Here is a 16102-nt window from a genome sequence, read left to right on the forward strand (position 1 = left end):
ATCAGAAGCCTGTTGTATTCCAGTAAGTGGCGTAAACTGTTTGAAATCAGTGTAACGACTGTGTGAGTCTGTGTATTAAAAGCTCGTCTCTAGGGTTTACAGAAAATGGTTTGAAAAGGAGAAAATATTCACTGAGCAGCAGGCGAAAATGCCTTGTTGATGTCAGGTGAGAATGGCCAGGCTGCTTCAAGCTGATAGAAATGCAGCAGTAACTCAGGTAACGACTCGTTACAACCAAGGCAGGCAGAAGAGCATCTTGGAATGCACAACACATCGATCTTTGAAGCAGACGGGCTGCAGCAGCAGCAGAAGACCACACCGGATGCCACTCCTGTCAGCTAAGAACAGGAAATTGAGGCTACATTACACGTGGGCCTCATCAAAACTGGGCAATTGAAGATTGGAAAAATATTGCCTGGTTGATGAATCTCAGTTGCTACTGTGATTATTTGGATGTAGGGTCAAACTTTGTTATTAACAACATGAAAGCACGGATCCATCCTGCCTCATATCAGCGGTTCAGGCTGCTGGTGTAACGGTCTGAGGGATATCTTCTTGGTATACTTTGGACCCCTCAGTACCAATTAATTGAGCATCATTTAAACATCACTGCCTGCCTGAGTATTGTTGCTGACCATGTCCATCCCTTTATGACCACAGCGGGCCCATTTTCTGCTTCTAGCAGCATAACACACCATGTCACAAATCACACATCACCTCAAACTGGTTTCTTGAACATGATGGTGAGTTCACTGAACTCAAATGGCCTCCACAGTCACCAGATTTCAATCAAGCACAGCACCTTTGGGATGTGGTGGAATGGGATTTTCCCACCATGGATGTGCAGCTGACTATGTGATGCTTCCATGTGAATATGGATGTTTCCAGCAGCTTGTTGAATCTATGCCACAAAGAATTAAGGCAGTTCTAAAGACAAACAATGGGCCAATCAAGCCAATTAACAGTGTGCCTAATAAAGTGTCTTGTGACTGCGACACCTACATGCCTGAAATATCAGGAGACTATAAACCGCAGTAAAATATTAATAATTGGAAACTAAAAAGTCACATGAGAATAAACATAAAGAGGAGCAAATTTACAGAAATATAAACTTCACTGAATTTATTGCCATGTGAATTACCAAAATAATCCCTCTTATTACACATTATACACATTATATGTACTTTGCACCATGACAAGGGCTGGCAGCAAAGTCAGATTACACAACAGCAGACAAGAAAGGGCAGCTGTGTGGGTGTTACGTTACGAGCAGAGGATTTTGTCTGAGTTCTTGGTAAACGCTGAGAAGCCGTCGGTTTCTCTGCACTGCGGACATGACCTCACCAAAGGCTCCTGAGATCTGACTTTGCTGGATCTGTTAACATAGAGAGGACACAAAAAAAAACACAGACAAGCTTTAATCTTAACACAGTTACAGACATCGCAACCCTTAAAAAGCCCTAAAGTCTCGCTATCCAATTAATGCAACTAAGAGAAAAACAGTTGGATAATTTACTGTATTTAATGATACAAAACACTCTCTGGGCTTTGACATTAACGAGATTTATCGTCAAGTGCAGCCCCACCTACCTCGGCCCGCTGCAGTGCCCGTCTTAATCCGAAAATCTGGACATTCTTTGTGGAGGCAGCTTTCTCCGCAGCTTTCTGCAGCAGAGTCTGTGTCAAGGAATAGAGCACATGGAATACTGTATTAGCCCATTAAATGTGTATAAAATGTATTTTTACACCCCTACTTAAAAAAAAAAAAAAAAGCTACTTTTAGCTGCTCCCTTATTCACACGGGGTCACCACAGCGGGTAGCGCCGCATGCTTGATTTCTGGCAGATTTATACGCCAGATGTCCTTCCTGACGCGGCCCCCGAGGGATCTGTGTCTCCTCCCGCGGAATCGAAGCGGGGATCTTTCGCTTGTTAGGCGAACGTGTGAACCACTACAGTAGGGAGCCACTATTTTTATGCTCCTTCTATTTATGTAAATTCAAAGAGAGCGCCAATGGCTGGAAGGTGGAATGGCAATTTTGCACATGTTCCACAAAAGTTCAGTAATATGTTGTACATCTTTACAGTTTTATGTTTTAAAAAAAAAACTAAACTAAATGAACACTAAAGATTCAAAATGGGCAAATATGTCCAAATTTACCTGAAAATGAGCTCATAAGTGTGTTCTGTACCTGTATCCGGCGCAGCACAGCATGGTGCAGGCCACACACCGCTGCTATAGACGAGCTCTCAATCTGAACCTCTATTGTGGCCTCCTTGCCTGTGCTCTCCTCCCCTACATTTGTCTGGAGAATAAAGGAGCAATGATGCCGATGATCCAAAACGCACAGATGTATGATTATATCATATCAGAAAATGGTTCACCTCTTTTGCTGTCAGTTTCACTGATGCTCCGTTGGGACCACGAGCGTGGACCACTGAGGTGTTCAAAGCAGTCTTGTCTCCTCGGTATCCCATCTTCACTCCTCCAAGATCTTCAGACAACAGCCACTCAAGCAAAGACGGGTAGAGATCTTCGAGGTCTCGCTTCTGCCCTTTGGTATCCAAATTATCCCTCAGGAACTCCGATGACACCCGTACACTTGCTGAATACTTCTCAGGCTCAGGCTTTGTAGCACTTTCTCCCCCTCTGTCCATTCGACCACTGCACCTGACCTGGCGTGAGCTTAAAAAGGTTTGGATGGCATCTGCTGCGATGCTGCTGGGCTGAACAGTGGCCATCTTATGGGTAGTTGTGGGACTGTTCACCTGCAGGGCATGAAGCCAGTCCACGGTCAGTGTGGTCAAGGGCAAACTGATACAGCTTGGAAAGCTCGCCCCCTCCTCCTCCTCCTCTCCCAGAAGACTCGAGAGTGAGAATATGATTGAGCAGCTCACAGTCATGGGGAAGGATGCGTTGCTTGCATCTGCTATGGGCAGAGACACTTCAAATGCTTCTCCTGGACAGAGGTTGTGGAACGGGAATGAAAAATTAGTGGAGCTTTCCCCTCCTGCAGAGGAAGAACAGGACAGAGGGAACACAGTGACGCTCAGTGTCCAGCCTTGTTCCAGGACAAAAGGACTTGAATTATGCAGGACACACACAAGGTTCAAGGAGTCTTTTTGAAGGAGTCTGCTCCAGCTAGTCTCGGCGTGACATCTGAGTGGTTTCTCCTGAACGGGAAGATCAGTATTTGAGTTGGACATCAGCAGGAAACTGATGCTGACCACGTGATTCAGACGCCTCAGAATTTGGTTTTTGGATTTGATGGCCATTTTCAGCACTGACGCTCTACAAAAAGAAGGCAAGAAAAACCACAGAGACATTTACAAATGTTGTCTTTTACTCCCGATCAAACGTTTGTCGGGTATACCTTTCACAAACATCCCCGATGGCAGACAGGAGGTCCCTGACACTGCGGCCCACCTGTGTGGACGGCAGCTTAGACAATCCTGCATCCTCTCTCCTCACAGGTAAGCTGATGCTCTGGAGCTGCCCTCTGACTGACACTCCCAGCAGCTGAACATCACCTGATATGGAGGAACCATTTTTAGAGTTTGAAAAAAGTGTTTGAAAATTTAAACTAAAATACAATAAAGAGTTACATAGGTTTATGACAAAATTTCCATATACATCTTAAGACAGCGTGCACATGGGACTTTTCCCTAACTTGAAGCACACATTGAACCTAAATTTAGAATAAATCAATTCCAAGTCAGCACTTCTATCCTGCTCACCTGCAGTGTTGCATGCAGGCTCAGCTAGGGCAATGACTCTGCACACATTTAAACTGGTGGGGCTTTGAAGGACAGCCGCCGTCATGCTAGATGTCTCTTCCCCTCTTCCTTTGCTCTCCCTTCCAGATGATCCCTCTGACAGATCCAGCTGTAGCAGATCTGAACCAGTGCTGTAGTAAAGACAGCTTTTATCCACACAGCCGCACGCCACAGGCCCCGGTACGCACCCCTCAGTAAAACCAGCCACAATGCCTTCTCCCTCTGCACCTGCCTTGTCAGTCTTGATCAGGACCACTCTGCCTCGTTCACCCGCAGCAACCAAGCACTGTGAGTGACCCGTTTCCATGACAACAGATGCTCCGACAAAACAGACCGGCTGCTCGAGGCTGTGCAGAACTCGAAGGCGCGATCCCGGGAGACGCAGAGGGAGGAAGCACAGCCGCCCGTCCGGCAGGCCGCAAAGGATGACCGGGGATTTGGCGAGGGCAGCTTCGACTCCAAACAACAGTTTGAAGAGGAGAGGCTCCAGGTGGAAGTGGTCTTGAGCTGCAGTTGACTTCACTGAGGTAGGGGAGGAAGACGGTGCTGCCACATCACCAGAATGTATGCAAATCAGCACAGAACTCCTTCTCGGTCCTCTCTTTGACTCAGCGTCACCACAACCGACAGCTGAGATCAGTGGCAGACTGAACGAACCGAACTCCTCGTAGCTGCTGGGCACTGTTTGCATTGGTGTTTTGTACAAAGTCAACAGCCAGGAGGTGTCTCTCTGGCAAAGGGTCAGGAGCACAGAGCCAACGAGGAGCAGAGATGACACTCCATCTGTTCCAGTGACAAGAAGCTCAGGAGAGATTTTCAGCTCAGCTGGACTGGAGGATGTATTGGCTTGAGTGCTTTGATCCCTGCAGGGGTGAAAAGTCATATTACATGCATTACATCTGACAATGATTTTAATAACACGTGGACAGTTTTGTAGCATAAATTAGAAAATGTTTATCAAAATCTAATTATGAAGACTCATACCTGTGTAGCAGAAATTGTAAGTTGACACAGTAAACTCCACTCCTACATGCAACATAGATTAGCTGCTTGTCGTGGTTTCCAACCAGGTCACTAACAGGACCGGGTAACTGGAGGACAGCCTGCAAACAGCACAATATAAAGCAACAAAGTATGATTAACCCAGAGGGATGCCCCACAATGCAGCTTATGTCCGATCCATGTAAACCGGATACTTGCCGTGACTTTTCTCTCACGTTTACTGAAGACATAGATTTCTTCGGTGCCAGTGCAGATGAAAACATTTTCACCAAAACCACAGAGGATCTTTATTTTACTAGATCCTCCCGAAAACCCTAACTGTGCCCAAGTCTCGACAGCACAGCGTCCCTCCATAGCCACGACCCGGGAGAAGAAGAAGAAGAAGCAACTGCTGGTACTCTCGGCTCATGGAGGGACGCTAACGTGAACGCTTGGGAGGTTATGTGAACCGGTTGTTGACAGAGGACGTCCCACTCTCACAAAGTTCCGCGCGTTGCGTTTTTTGACCAATAAACGCAACGAACTACATTACCCATGAGAAAAAAGCGGAAGTTAGAAGCTAGGACAACGGATGCTGGAATTTTAAGTTGACTCATACTCACGGAGGAGGGAATAGAATGGGAGTAATGTGACTTTTTATTATTGTTATTATTATTATTATTATTTTAAACTACGGTTGAGTACAAATTTAATCGTAGTTTGGACACATGTGTCTGATAATTTGAATCATTTGCTCTCTTCGTCAGGAACACTTGGTGGCGCGCTTGTGCTCATACTGCACAGACGAAGAAGATCGGCGACCTTCGGCCACCAATCAGAACAGTGGAAGTGGAGAGACGCCGAAATTTGAAAAGGCCCCGTAGCTCGGTTTTTTAAGGTAGCTAACAGGTTCGGGCGACAGCAGCTAAATATAATGGACCCATACAACGAAGAGGATATTAAAATGTATTTCTTTGAGAATAGGTTAAAAACGTTTGAGGGATGGCCTTTCGACGAAGACTGCAAATGCACACCGGAAAACGTGAGTTAACGTTTGAAACAGTTGTGTTGGGAGACGGTGAGCAGAGGCTTCCTGTTGACATGCTAACAGTACAAAAACAGCTGCCTTTTAAAGACAAAAAACAACGAAAGCAGCCCAACTTTGGTGTCGCTGGGGTGATTTAAGTGTAATATCGTTTGTCTGACTCGCCATCTGCATACCTTAGAGGTCAGCAATAATTACCTCAATATCACTCGATTTGGCTTTGGCTCATAGTCATTTTCACACTTAAAAGGCTGAAACATTAACTGCAAGTAGCTGGTGTTTTCCTCGTTCATTCATCTAAAGTATATTTTATTCAGTCAAAATTGCTTAAATCAGTGCAGTAATATACATTCACGGTCACTTTATTTGGTGCACCTTGCCAGTACCGGGTTGTGATGCCAATCTGCCGTTCCACTACATCTCAAAGGTGCTCTAATAGATTGAGATCTGATGACTAAGGAGGCTATTTGAGTGAAGTGAACTCACTGTCATGTTTAAGAAAGCAATTTGAGATTATTTGAGCTTTGCGGCATGGCAAGTTATCCTGCTGGAAGCTGCCATCAGTGGTCATAAAGGAATGAACATGGTCAGCAACAATACTCAGGTAGGCTCTGGCATCCAAATGATGCTCAGTTGGTGCTAATGGGTCTAAAATGTGCCTCCATACCATTACATCACCATCAGCAGCCTGAACCACTGATACGAGGCAGGATAGATTCATGCTTTCATGTTGATTATGCCAAATTCTGATCCTACTGTCACAATACCAATTGAGATTGGTGCACTACACTTATACAGTGTAGTGTGTAGCTCATTAAAATGAAATGCACTATAGAGACAAATAGAGCCAATAAAGTAAAAGTTACTTAGGCGAATGAGCTCAGTTAAACAGAAAAAATTAAGAGCTGAATAAATAAAAGATGAGATTAATGCAACATGGAGCTTAATAATTTAAGGTCTAAATAAAAATGAGAAATAAATATACTGGTTAATTAAACAAAAGCTGAATATAATACAGTGTAATAGGTTTTTAGATTTTGTTTTCTTGCAGCATGACTTTTTTTTCATTTGTTCCTGCAGATGGCCAAAGCTGGCTTCATCCACACACCTTCAGAGAACAGCCCAGACACTGCCATGTGTTTCTTTTGCCTCAAAGAGCTGGAGGGCTGGGAGCCGGAGGATGACCCACAGTAAGCTCACACATCACATTGCTGGGCTCGTCTGTCAGAAATTAAAAAAATAAATAAATAACTGCCCAAGATTTGTACAACTTAATTTCTTCCATCAGTTTAAGTTCTTGGTTTAACAAGTCATTAATAAATCAGTTAATAATTGTCTTCAATAAATGATCAGTATTTTCCCAAACTTCAGGAATGCTGCCAAGTGGCTGTCAAAGTTATTGCCAAGTGACTCTTGCTGAAATTTTATGGCAGCTCGGAATTATCTGTCCTGACCCCGGGTCATTTCCCACTTTCTGGCTCACCGGTAACAAAATCATGCTTGTTGGAGATCTGGTGACACAAATAATGGACAAAATGGCCAGCATCCTCTACTATTTAAAATAGTCAATGAGAAGCTTGTTTTAGGCTTATTGATATCTTTTTTTTTTTTTTTTTTTTTTTTCTCCTTCCTGTCTCCTGTAATAGCTGTTGACTCCCATCAGCCTTTTGTTTAGTGTGTGAGTTTACTTGTGGCCACTGGTCCCTCTCCAGTGGATTTTTGAAGAAAAAAAAAAATCCTAATTTGGCACTTAGTGTCATAATTCACAAGACTTTCATGTTTCAGTTACATCGTTTTGTAGTCTTTGTGACTGCGTGTTAAATGTTTGCTCGTTCTTCCTCATCCCTCTCTTGTTTTTGCCAGAAAGGAGCACAAATCTCATTCACCCTCCTGCCACTTCATCGCCCTGAAGAAAAAGGTGGAAGAGCTGACTGTGGAGGAATTCTTCAAACTGCAGAAAGAGAAGCAGAAGTTCATCCTTGTACGTTCTTTATAGCAAACCTTTTAATTGTGTTGACTTGTATGATGGACAATTAAACCAGTTAAACTGTTCATCTTTTTAACTTTATTTATCTTTCTTGACATGTTTAAGTAAATCACTTTCCTGACTAGAATAATGTCTGATGATGATTTTCGGGGCAACACAGCACCTCTGCATTTATACTGATCTGCAGTTGATCTCCTTTGCTCACAGAACAAATCTTGTAACGAGAACATCACCAAGTTTGAAGAGGCAGCCAAACTGAAACGAGCAGATATCATCAAGAGGGCCACAGGAGAAGAGTGACACAGCAACACGTTCAGATGAATGACATGAGCATTGTGTGTGTGTGTGTGTGAGAGAGAGAGAGAGAATAATTGTTCCTGTCAAATGAGTGACTTGTTATTCACCAATTTTTCATGTTTCGTGGTTCCTTTGTGTGCCTTCATGTCATCTTTGTGTTGATGAATGTTTATCTTTTTATGTTTTCTTTTTAATAAACTTTATTTCTTTACCACATTTATTCTTGGTGTTAATTTGAATCCACTAGAGAGCTATATAAATCCTGCACTTGAAAGGTCTGGGTTTATAAGATTTTATATAAATATCATTATTGAGCCTCTCTGGTATTATTTATATATAAATATATATAATTTTTTTTTTTATGAACGCTAACACATTTCTAGGTTTCTCATAGAGTAACCCAACCCTGAGGAAATGTAGCCTCTTAATTCTCTATTATTTGCTCCCTCCGTGTTTTGCGTAAATGTGTGCGTTTCAGTGCGAATCAGAGTCCCTCCCAGGCAGAAGCTGCTGCTGTTCAGGCAGGCTGTCATCTCCACTGCTGTGTGACTTTATTCATACATGGAAAAGAGAAGTTGATATCCATCTTTGTTCTTAAGAATTTGATTGCTGGGTTGGAATTTTTTTTTAACTTTTTATTCTTAGATTTTCTGATTATTTTTGCCTGCGGTGATGAGCGCGTAAACACTCCAAAGACCGAATCAACACCAGGAGACCTCCGTTACGCATGAGCTGAAGCCATCGGGTTTACGCGTGTCTTAAACCGTTACCTGTGCAGGATGAAGGTATCATTTGGCGCTTTCGTGATCGCAGCCGGCATCTGCGGGATCCTGAGCTTCGCCTTTTTGGCCACTTCCCTCGGAACCGACTATTGGTACATTATAGAAATGAATCCCATGAACGTCAGCGACTTTGAGAACCTGAGCTCCCACTCAGGACTGTGGAGCATCAACGAAGGTAAGCTACTGCTTTCCCTTAACTTTGCCTCGAAACGTCTGAGACTTAAGCATTCAGCCAAGCTGTTTTAATAACCTCACTGTTAACGGAGCGCCCGTGTTTGTTTCCCGCTGTTAAATGTAACATTCAGGTGGAAAGATGAACGCGGACTCTATTGACTCGTTCAGAGCTGACTACTCCAGACTGTCTGACGCTGAGCTGCGTATGCTGAGTGAGTTTTTATGAAACACTACCAGATTTTCTGCTAATGAACTTTCACTGTCAAGACGGCCATAACTTCACTGATGCCCCATAATCCATCTGTTTATGCCCAGACATGCACAGTGCGATAGTGGTGATGCTTCCTCTCAGCCTGGTTCTGCTGCTCTTTGGGGGCATCTGCGGATTGGTCAGCTCGCTGGCTCGGAGCCCGGTCCTCCTCACCGGCACGGCATCGTACTTCTTTATCTGCAGTAAGTTCGGCTTCACTTCATTTACTTAGCTCGGGTCTGTTTAACCTCAGATGCACTGCAGGGCGAAGGTCAGGTCCAGATGTCCAGCTCTCAGTATTGAATTGTGCTTTATGAAGGCTCTGGAAACGGAAAACACTTAGTTGCTAAGGGTTTTAGTGCATCAGCAGAAATATGTTACCATCTATTCAATAAAGACACCAAAAGAATATGCACACGAGCCAGTCAGGCTACAGAAATATAACAAATACCGACTATCAAACATAGGTGGTACAAGTAAATAGACTCCAAATATAAAGGTTTTTTTTTTTGTTTTTTTTTTTTTTAGGAAGTCTATACGCTCAACCAGAATTTTTATATTGCTGTTATTAATTTTGTGTTTTTCATAAACACATTTTCACCATATTACACAGTAAATTCAGTTTGTAGAAAGTTTTCATTCATTCATGAAATAAATCAATTTGGCTGTAGAATGATTTCAAAACTGCACGTGACCATATGTTGATGACAATGCTGTGCTTTTTTAAAACTTCAACCCGAAATACTTTTAAACAAAACTTAACACACAAGAAATATATATACATATATATATATTTTTTTATTTTTATTTATTTATTTTTTTTACACAAAATTAGCAACAGAAACGGACCTTTAAAACATCACAGCGTTGCTCAAGGAACTGTTTTAGTAGTGGTGCGTCATTTATTGTTTGTTACAGTGTGTCTCAGCATCTGCATACACTCACAGCCACTTTATTAGGTACACCTCGCTAGTACCAGGTTGGACCCCCTTTTTGCGTTCAGAACTGCTGGAATTCTTCGTGGCACAGATTCAACAAGGTGCTGGAAACATTCTTCACAGATTTTGGTCCACGCTGACATGACAGCATCACACAGTTGCTGCAGATTTGCCGGCTGAACATCCGCCACATCCCAAAAGTCCTCTATCAGATTGAGATGTGGTGACGGTGGAGGCCATTTGAGGACAGTGAGCTCATTCTCATGTTCAAGAAATCAGTTTAAGATGATTTGGACTTTGTGACATGGTGTGTTATCCTGCTTGAAGCAGCCGTTATGTGCTCATAAAGGGATGGGCATGGTCAGCAACAATAATCAGGTAGTGCTGTGGCTTTTAAACAATCTGTACTAAGGCATGTGATTGGCTGATTAAACCCTTGCATTAACAAGCAGTTGAACAGGTGTACCTTACAAAGTGGCCAATGAATGTTTTTAATACGCAGATTAAAGATTAGACTGCCTCTTTTAACACTTTTTTTTTTGTAGTTTGTAAATTCTGTGTAAATGCTCCACTTAGCCTATTGTTCCCGCTTGTAATGACAAAAGCATTTAATGAAATTTAAAGCTTCATGATGTAACTTCATAGTGACTTTGCTCAAATGGACTCATTAAGGTAAGGACAGTAAGGACTGTTTACCTTGAAAAGATGGCCGGAGGAAACCGGCCCCCAGTTTTGAAAGAGACAAACAAGCTGAAGATAATATTCAAAATGCTGCTACTGCCATGTAAAATGTTGAACCTGGTTATCTGATCCAAATTCAGAACATGATCTGAGTAAGAATAACTCAGTTAGAGCTGAATTACTCATTTGACTTTTGAATTAAACAGCTACAGACTGCAGAGTTGTTTCTGTTGGTGTGCATTGAATCTGGGTCCAAAAGTAACCGGTAAAAAATAAAATAAAAATAAAAACAGGAAGCTGTAATAATAGTGGCGTTCAGATCACAGCTAAAACAGAAAGTGTTAAGATGCCATGCACCGTGCGCCCACTGTGATAATTAGTTTAGTAGTTCAGAAACCCTGAACCTTTGAGATAGTTAGATTACTGTTAATGACATTCTTTTAATCTGGCTATTTCCAGAAATTCAGTTATTCTGGTCCACATAAACGTAGCGCCTGAGCCTCTGGATCTCTTGGGCGCTCTTCTGCCAACACCTTATGACCTCCATAAAAAGGACCTTGTGATAGACAAACACATACTTAGACCCTTTATAGTCTCACTTTAATAAGGAGCACATGGTTAAGTGTGGAATGAAATAAAGGCTTGAATTAGCCAGGAGTCATTTTGCAGACTTGTTGACTGTCCGACTTTTAAAATATCTCAGCCTCCAAGTGGAGCATTTCTGTCTCCTTTGGCTTTGCCGCTCTGCTCTGTTGTTCGGTGCTTTGCTGCTCCTGATTTAGCTGCAAGGATTTAATTAACATTTAATATGAGAATATTTTCAGAATGCATCGTTAGTGAGTTTGCAGTGATTCCCAAAGACTTATTAGCCAACGCTTAGCATATATCAGCACAGTGTGCAGTGTGTCAAAGTTATTTTCTTTAAAAAAATTGGGGAAAAAATCCAGCAAAGACCTGACACAGGACCTGAGAGATGCACCTGACCCTTCAGCTGATCCATCTACTGTTCACTGAAGCCTCATCCGAAATGGTCTGAGTGCAAGGGCGGCTGTCAGCCGTCCTTGCACTGTTAATGAAGGGAAACAGGGAGAAAAGGCTGAAGTATGCCAATTTCCAGGCAGTCCGTTAATCTGTTGTGAACAAAAGAACAAAAGAAGTGAATCAACCACTCGACCAACATGACATTAAGATCTGTAGCGTGACATCGCTGCATGGCTAAAATTGCCGGGAATCTGAGTTACTTTTCTCCAGACTGGCTAAAATTCACCCAAACTTCAGTGATTCTCAGATCTTGTTACAGGAAATAAAGAAAAACAGCAGTTTTCACACTGAATAAAATACCAGTAATTTTTTTAAGCTATCTGCTCAATTATCAAAACTGATTACATGACTGTTCTCAAACATCATCCCATTTCTTGACTGTCTCATCTCTGTTATGGTAAAGTTGTGCTTCCTGTGTGCGCTGTGCTTCAGTCATTTCCCGGTTGCGTCTCTATTTGTTTCTTGGCAAAGTGCATAGAAATGAGGCATCAGATGCAGTTCCCTCATCATATTCCTAGTTTGTTGCACCTTGGGGTGTAATTGTAATAAAATCTTTATTAGTCCCGCCCTGGGTAGCTTCATTTGCATCCCCTTAAAACCAGTAGCAAGCTGTCAGAATTAAAAGGGTTTCCAATAGCAACACTGTGTAACTTGTGTGGTCTGTGTGTGTGTGTGTGTGTCTCAGTCTAGTCTCTGATGACTGGAATAGCAGACAGCCCATGCGTCAGTGCTGTTGCTGTGTTTTATAATATGAGATTCTGGAAACCTTCATGAGTGGCTTGATGTTGCTGTCCTCAGCTCTGACTAGAACAAATTTCCGCTTTAGAATTGCCGGAGTACGACGCCAGCTTGTGCAGGTGTTTGCTTCTAAAATGTTATCCTCCTCAACAGGGTGTATAATTTATTGCCACTTCTAATGCTGGGGCCAAACTCATTGCAGGGCCAAATAAGGATATTCTTTATCTATTTCACCCAGGGCCCCGATTCAGGAAGCAGGTTTGGTGAAAACTGAGTTTGTTAAACTTTGAGATGAAGGGGCAACGCTAAGTTGCCAGTAGGTAAGCCAGTTACTGAGGAAAAAGACTTTGTGAACCTAACCTGTTCTGGCAGGTTTGGGGTTTTTTCTCTGAAAAAAAAAAGCACCATCTCCTCCTCATCCTGCTTCACCTGAAGCTGCTGTCTGACCCTCTATTTCATTTCCTAATTCATACAGCTGATGTCAAAGCACATATTTGCTTTGCAGTGATTTGCCTCTTAACAAACTCTGAAAACACAGTTAGATGTTAACATGACCGCTTTTCTAATGAGTTTAATGGCAGAGACACTGTGAATTTATTATCAGCTTAGTATAAAATATACAGGCTAAATCATTCGAATTCTGTGACTCCATGTCAGCCATCAATCAATCATTTGTCATGTTGTAATTGATTATACTGATACAAAAAAATGCCTGCCATAGCTGGCATTTGTTGGAGCTGATTGTGAGTGAATGAAGCTAAAACTGCACTAAAAGTAAACCACCATTCTTTCCTTCTTTTTCTTTTTTTTTTTGCTTCCAAGAAGACAGCCTTTCCTGTCATTTTTTTCAAAGTGGTCTTGAGCAATTTTTTTCAAGACCACTTGAACATAATTTGTTCCCATTTCTTTAGTTGAATTTAAGCCAAAGGCTTAAGTTTGACAGGAATAAAAAGGCAAATAATATTTTTGCACCAACAAGGTGATTCCCAGAGTGCTAGCAGCATGGTGTGCAGTGTGTCCTTACAAATGTGAGGAAACTGGACAAGTGGAGGACAAAAGAAGAAGTGGCAGGCCTAAAAACTATCTACAGCAGATGATCCTTAAGTAAAGTCCTTAAGAAATAGAAAAAAAAAAACATGTTACAAGACCTGAGAGGTGCATCTGGAAGCCTCATTAGAAATGATCTCACTGGAAGGGTGGCTGTCAAGACACCATTCTAAAGGAACGGAAATGGGGAGAAAAGGCTGAGGTATGCCAAATTAATTTGAACCAGATTGTCACCGCTATGTATGGAGGAGGTCAGGAGAGCGGTACAACAGTGAGTGTCTACAGCTCCGTCATGGTTTGGAGCTGCATTTCAGCCAGTGGTGTTGGAGATCTTTTAAAAATTGATGGAATTATGAATCAATCTGGAACGCATCTGTCACTGGCAGCATCTTCATATTTCAGGATGACAACGATCCCAAACACAGTGCCAATGCAGTAAAAGCATACCTGGATAGAAAACACACAGTGGATTGGTTACCATAGAGCCCGGACCTCAACATTACAGGCTGTGTTGTAGAATAGAGGTGGTCATATCCAATATTGACTTTAAAGCTCGTTAGAATTGCACATTACATTTTTAAAATAAATACCGTGGTCCATATTCACATGCATTCATACTCCTCAGTACAATGGATTAAAATGGAGGCTCTCCTCTTTATTTACCCGTTGTCATGGTGAAGCATGGTGCTATAGATGATGGATTTCTTTCATTACACCCACATGTACTCAACTCAGGGTAAATATACACAGAGTTGATTAAACTAACTCTGATAAACTAACTCTAATCAGTTTCCTGTCTCAGGGATAGATTTTGGAGTTTATTAAACCTGTTTTCATACTTATCTTTTCAACACTCCTTGGGTCAGATTGACAGTGGAGGACTGTGTACTTTGTACCAAAGAAGAAACAATTCCTTCATTCCATAAAAATACAAAATATAAAATCTTTTTATAAACCACGGTTTTGAAAACCCTTGCATCCATCCATTTTCTTCCACTTGTCCTTTTCAGGGTCGCAGGGGGGGCCTGGAGACTATCCCAGCTATCATAGGGCGAGAGGCAGGGTACAGCCCAGACAGGTCACCTGCCTGTCGCAGGGTCCTTTGTACAGCTTAGTTTAGAGATCCTGAACTGACTTGTCTATTCCTGTATGTGTGTATATTGTGCCAACTTCCAGGTCTGCTGACTATGTGCGGCGCGAGCCTCTACATCATCTACTCGAACCAGGCGCTGGCTGAGACGGAGAGGCTGGTGGGACAGGAGAGTTTGGCCTACATTCACACCTCCTTCGGTTGGTCGTTTGGTCTGGCCTGGCTCTCCTACGGCCTGGAGCTCCTCACTGGAGTACTGCTGCTTACAGCTGCACAAATGGCCAAGCTGCAGCACATCAGTCCCATCATGGCCTAACATGATCCTCTACAGTGGGCTTACAGTGTTCTAGATGAGGACTGCACTGTGTGTGAACACTGGAGAGAGAAGGTAGGATGATGGTGAAGTGTGATTCTGCCTTAGGTCACACACACACACACATGCTCCAAAGGCCAGAGCAGAAACTAGTGTGGAGTGAACTCTTTCACAGGTTTAGTTTCCTTGAGTTCCTTAAGTTTGGAAAGTTTGGACTTTCTGGGGATTTACTCCAAGTGATGAGGTGGATTTGTACTTCAATTTGACCAATGACGCCCTCTTGTGGTGGGAATTTAATTTGTGCCTCATACGCAGGGTCGGTGCATCTGCTCATAGAGTTGTGATTTATCCTGTGTCAAACTAAACTGACACGCTTACAATTTAACATAATGTAATTTTACTTTAACCAGTGAGTTTCTTTGTTCTATATACATCTTTATTCTTACAGCAGTTGACATAAAAAATGTCCATTTTCATCATTCCTTTGATGTAAACTGAAATAGTCGTTTTTGGGTGAGTGTTGTGTATTGTTTAACGCTGTGTTACTTTTTGGGGGTTTTTTTTGCATTGAAAAATCAGCCTGCTGTGATGTTTCTCACGTTTTTTTATAATCTTGGTAACAAATTGCTTTTAGTCAAATGTAAAATTTGTTGCATAGTTGATCTCATGTCAGTATAAAATTGCACACATGCAAAATAAAGTAGATACACTTAGACGACAACTTGTACAGCCTGTGCAGTGGACTATTAATTATGATTAGTTGTTACTTTCATTTTACATTTGTGAAATTATGAGCAAAAATAATTAAATCTGTTTCCTTTTATTGTTGTTAATACCAACAAATAAGAAGAGTAGTGCAGTGGAGGAAAAACACATCTTTTTAGGGTTTCTTGAAAACTACAGTCCTGTGAGTATGCAGTCCTATTCCCACAGGAATTCAGAGGGTAAGTAGTATCAAATAC

General features: G+C 42.2%; 3 protein-coding genes across 3 annotated transcripts; 2 read left to right on the top strand and 1 right to left on the bottom strand.

The window, feature by feature from the left end:
• Positions 1–1132: 1132 nt before the first annotated feature.
• faap100 (FA core complex associated protein 100) lies at positions 1133–5289 on the bottom strand. Its single transcript, XM_030754406.1, has 8 exons — positions 4977–5289; positions 4761–4879; positions 3738–4639; positions 3374–3530; positions 2385–3291; positions 2192–2305; positions 1591–1677; positions 1133–1375 (listed from the first exon to the last, which is right to left on the bottom strand). The coding sequence occupies exons 1-8, from the start codon at positions 5130–5132 to the stop codon at positions 1259–1261; spliced, it is 2559 nt and encodes an 852-aa protein (XP_030610266.1). The 5' UTR covers positions 5133–5289; the 3' UTR covers positions 1133–1258.
• A 17-nt stretch (positions 5290–5306) lies between these two features.
• Positions 5307–8295, top strand: birc5a (baculoviral IAP repeat containing 5a). The gene is made up of 5 exons (XM_030754413.1): positions 5307–5401; positions 5525–5799; positions 6883–6992; positions 7666–7783; positions 7997–8295. The coding sequence occupies exons 2-5, from the start codon at positions 5692–5694 to the stop codon at positions 8087–8089; spliced, it is 429 nt and encodes a 142-aa protein (XP_030610273.1). The 5' UTR covers positions 5307–5401; positions 5525–5691; the 3' UTR covers positions 8090–8295.
• Positions 8296–8862: 567 nt separating this feature from the next.
• tmem235b (transmembrane protein 235b) lies at positions 8863–15603 on the top strand. Its single transcript, XM_030754415.1, has 4 exons — positions 8863–9043; positions 9174–9254; positions 9358–9495; positions 14914–15603. The coding sequence occupies exons 1-4, from the start codon at positions 8866–8868 to the stop codon at positions 15141–15143; spliced, it is 627 nt and encodes a 208-aa protein (XP_030610275.1). The 5' UTR covers positions 8863–8865; the 3' UTR covers positions 15144–15603.
• Positions 15604–16102: the final 499 nt, after the last annotated feature.

The sequence above is a fragment of the Archocentrus centrarchus genome, chromosome 19 (genome assembly GCF_007364275.1).
Source record: "Archocentrus centrarchus isolate MPI-CPG fArcCen1 chromosome 19, fArcCen1, whole genome shotgun sequence".
In the NCBI taxonomy this organism is placed as follows: Eukaryota; Metazoa; Chordata; class Actinopteri; order Cichliformes; family Cichlidae; genus Archocentrus; species Archocentrus centrarchus.